This window comes from Nicotiana tomentosiformis, chromosome 8 (assembly GCF_000390325.3).
Source record: "Nicotiana tomentosiformis chromosome 8, ASM39032v3, whole genome shotgun sequence".
NCBI lineage: Eukaryota > Viridiplantae > Streptophyta > Magnoliopsida > Solanales > Solanaceae > Nicotiana > Nicotiana tomentosiformis.
In genome coordinates, this window is record NC_090819.1 from 136,457,492 (window position 1) to 136,461,017 (window position 3,526).

General features: G+C 37.5%; 1 protein-coding gene across 1 annotated transcript; it reads left to right on the forward strand.

Annotated features, from left to right (window-relative positions):
* Positions 1-703: 703 nt before the first annotated feature.
* Positions 704-1,252, forward strand: LOC138898211 (uncharacterized). Its single transcript, XM_070184259.1, has one exon. The coding sequence runs from the start codon at positions 704-706 to the stop codon at positions 1,250-1,252; it is 549 nt and encodes a 182-aa protein (XP_070040360.1).
* Positions 1,253-3,526: the final 2,274 nt, after the last annotated feature.

Here is a 3,526-nt window from a genome sequence, read left to right on the forward strand (position 1 = left end):
ACTTGTTCTTGTAATCAAAAGAGGCATAACTTGTGATATCTTTGCATTATATTGTTGGTTGAGTTCATAGATTCTTCTAAGTAATCGAAAAAGGCCAGTTGAATCATTGATTAAATATAGTTAGGAGAACAATCTAAAGAGGTTTTCCTAAAGACCGATCCACTACGCATTTTTGCATATCTTGACAGTGCTTAATTTGGCTCATCTCGTGAGGTTAAGACTTAATCGAGAGAGGAGTTTTTGCTGAACGTTTGAACAAATAATAGAGTGAATTCGAGAGACTCACTTGAGATTGGAAGTGAATTATCTAGAGTTAGATCCCGAATAATTATCTTGCACCTATCTTGTCATAACCTATCTTCTCCCACTAATAACCTTAGTTTCTCATTGCTTGTTTCGATAGTCACTAGTTAATAGTTTTAGATTCTTAGTTAAATTTTGTTATTAATCATATAAATCTCAACTGTTGATCCTCCTGGATAGCTATCTATCTATAAACTACGAGAATAATATTTAAATCCAATCCCTGTGGATACGATATCATACTATACTATCTTTGACTAGCGAATTCAATTTAAGTGAGTGTTTTGGCGCCGTTGCCGGGGATTGATAATCAATAGTGTTTGAAATAGTTTTATTTACTTTTATTTTGTTCTTCACGGGAACACTTCCCGCTGATACTGAGAGAAATCCCAAAGAAATAATGAATGCTGTAACTTTGAGAAATGGGCAAGTGTTGAAGGATCCCACCCCGATCCAAAATGATGTAAACCTTGAAAAATATATTGGAAAGAAGTTGAAGGGTGATGTTGATAAAAAGAATAAAGGCCCGATGAAAACTGAGAAGAAGAAGGAAGAAAAATCAAGAAGAGAGGAACATGATGAGAGCAATCATATGCCTGCGTTGCCTTTTCCCCAAAAGTTGAGTCGAGAAAAGTTGGACAAGCAGTTCGAAAGATTTCTAGATGTGCTGAAACAAGTTCATGTAAACCTACCATTCACAGAAGTGCTCTCACAAATGTCGGCTTATGCCAAGTTCTTGAAGGAGATCCTGACAAGGAAAATGAAAATAGACGAACCCTCAGTGGTCAAGCTCACAGAGCATTGCAGTGAAATATTGCAAAACAAACTCCCACAAAAGTGTGGAGATCCAGGGAGTTTTATCATACCATGCTATTTAGGCACTACTAATTTTGACAAGTCTCTATGTGTTTCTGGTGCCTCAATTAATCTAATTCCTATATCTTCATAGTTAGCAGGCCAAAGAACTCTAATACCCGAGGGAATAGTTGAAGATGTCTTAGTTCGGGTAGATACGTTTGTATTTCCTATGGATTTTATAGTGGTTAATATGGAAGTGAACAAGGAAGTCCCCCTCATCCTAGGAAGACCATTCCTAGCAATGGGTAGAGCAATACTATATATACATGAGAGAAAACTCATGCGTAGAGTAGGCGATTAGACTGTGACTTTTGAGATGGATGTAGAAACAGGGGTAAAAAGGGAGAAGCTAGCTACTAGTGTTGTGTGGAAAGTGAAGGGCGTGAAACAAAAGGCTGCAGTGAGTGAAAAAGATAAGTGTGGGTGTACCCCAAGAAGGCTGAGAAGAAGCTATCTGCATGGATGTGTGCACTAGTTCGGGCGCGAGGGATGAAGCCCAACTTCGACTCAAACCCCGACTAGATATCCAGGGAAATTTTCCTTACCTCTTGCTTTTTATTTGTGTGTCATAGGGACATGACACAATTTGAAGTGTGGGGTGAGGATGTATATATGTATAGAATGTATAAATGTCTATGTGTGTTTTTGTAATTCATTTGATTTGAAAATTTTAAATTTTTTGATTTTTTCCCACGATGGATGTCATTCGACAGGTTTCTTGAGGGATTAAATCGAAAGAAAAAGACAAAAGATTTTTTTTAGGTAGTGTGTGAATTCCCCTTGGTTTTTCTTTGTGCGCGGTTCTTTTCCAAGAGTTTTGTTTGAATCGGGTGTAGTTAGTTTTTATTGTTTTAGGAGTAGGATATCTTGTGCTGTGATTTTAAATGAAAGCAATATGTCTTGACCTTATTATGTCTTGATCGGGGTGGGATCCTGATGTCATTCGACAGGAGTAGGATATCTTGCTTAACTACTTTGATTAGAGCGTCCTGATGAGTCCGATCCTGAGTGAGTTTTGTGCCATGTGTGTGTGAGATTTTGTATATTCTGTGCATTGCATTTGATGTCTAGAACTTGCCCCGTGTGTTTGCAAAGCGAAATAGTAGTTTTATTCAGTCTTGGAAGTGATATAGGCATTTCTTTGTTGAGCCAGTTATATGTTGTACCCACCTAATTGTTATGTATCTTAGTTAACCCCTTTGAGGCTGTAATCCTGTTTCTTTGGCAACCACATTACAAGCCTTATCCATTTTACCTCCCGCGAGCACTTGAAATCGTTATGAACTTTGTAAAAGTTAAAGTGTGGGGTGTTGGTTTGGTTTTTGAGTGGAACTAATGAAATAAGGAGAAAAGTGCACTGTTCTGAAAATCTTAAGAGCCACTTGAATTGAAAATAATCTATTGTTGTGCAAATATTCATTGATAGTGGTAACTTTTGATGGATAAATGCTTAAAGAAGTTGGGAGTTAACATATACGAATGTGAAGGTGGAGTTATGGTTTGACATAAGTATGGAGATTTAAATGGCTAAATTGTATGTATTAAAGTTCTTAGGAAGGTGTAGTCACGTTTATATCAAATATATCCTACCTATTACGCAACTTACATTACAACCAAATGAAGTTCTACTTATGTAACGACACGACCAGTCGTTTTGCCTTCTAGAACCTCGTTCCCCTAAATAAGACTCCATGTATGCGCTTTTACTATTTTATAACTTGCGGGGATGGTTAGTTTGGGATTTGGAAGGGTTCGGGTTGAAATCAGAACACTTGATTTCTTAGTTTGGCTTTAAAAGGCTAAGTTTGACTTCGGTCAATATTTTGAGTAAACAACCTCGGAATCGGGATTTGACGGTTCCAATAGGTTCATATGATTATTTTGGACTTGGGCGCATGTTCGAATCGGGTTTTGGACGACCCGGGAGCGTTACAGCACTTAATAGTGAAAATTGGTTATTTGAAGGTTTAAAGTTTTTCAAATTTGGTTTGGAGTAGGTTTTGGAGTAATCGAGGCAGGCCCGTTTGGAATTCCGAGCCTGGGTGTCGCGATCCAAAAATCCAACTAGTCGTGATAGCACCTAACCCAACCCGCTAGGTAAGCCAACTTTCAACTACCCAATTCCAATAACAATTATTAAAGCAATTTAATTAAATAAAGATCTTAATCTTATACATTCCCCAAGAACTGGTAGTACAAATCATGAGATTCTAAGAATAGAATTTATAAAACTGGTATGAAATAATACATCATCTGTTCGAAATATACATGAACAGATTGTTATAAATCTAAGGCTACCATGAACAAGAGGCAGCTATAACCGGAATGCAGGTACATCTTCAGATCCGGCAACCCTCAAGCACAT

Coding starts and splice junctions, on each gene's coding strand:
- LOC138898211 (XM_070184259.1), top strand. CDS start 704: ATGAATGCTGTAACTTTGAGAAATGGGCAAGTGTTGAAGGATCCCACC.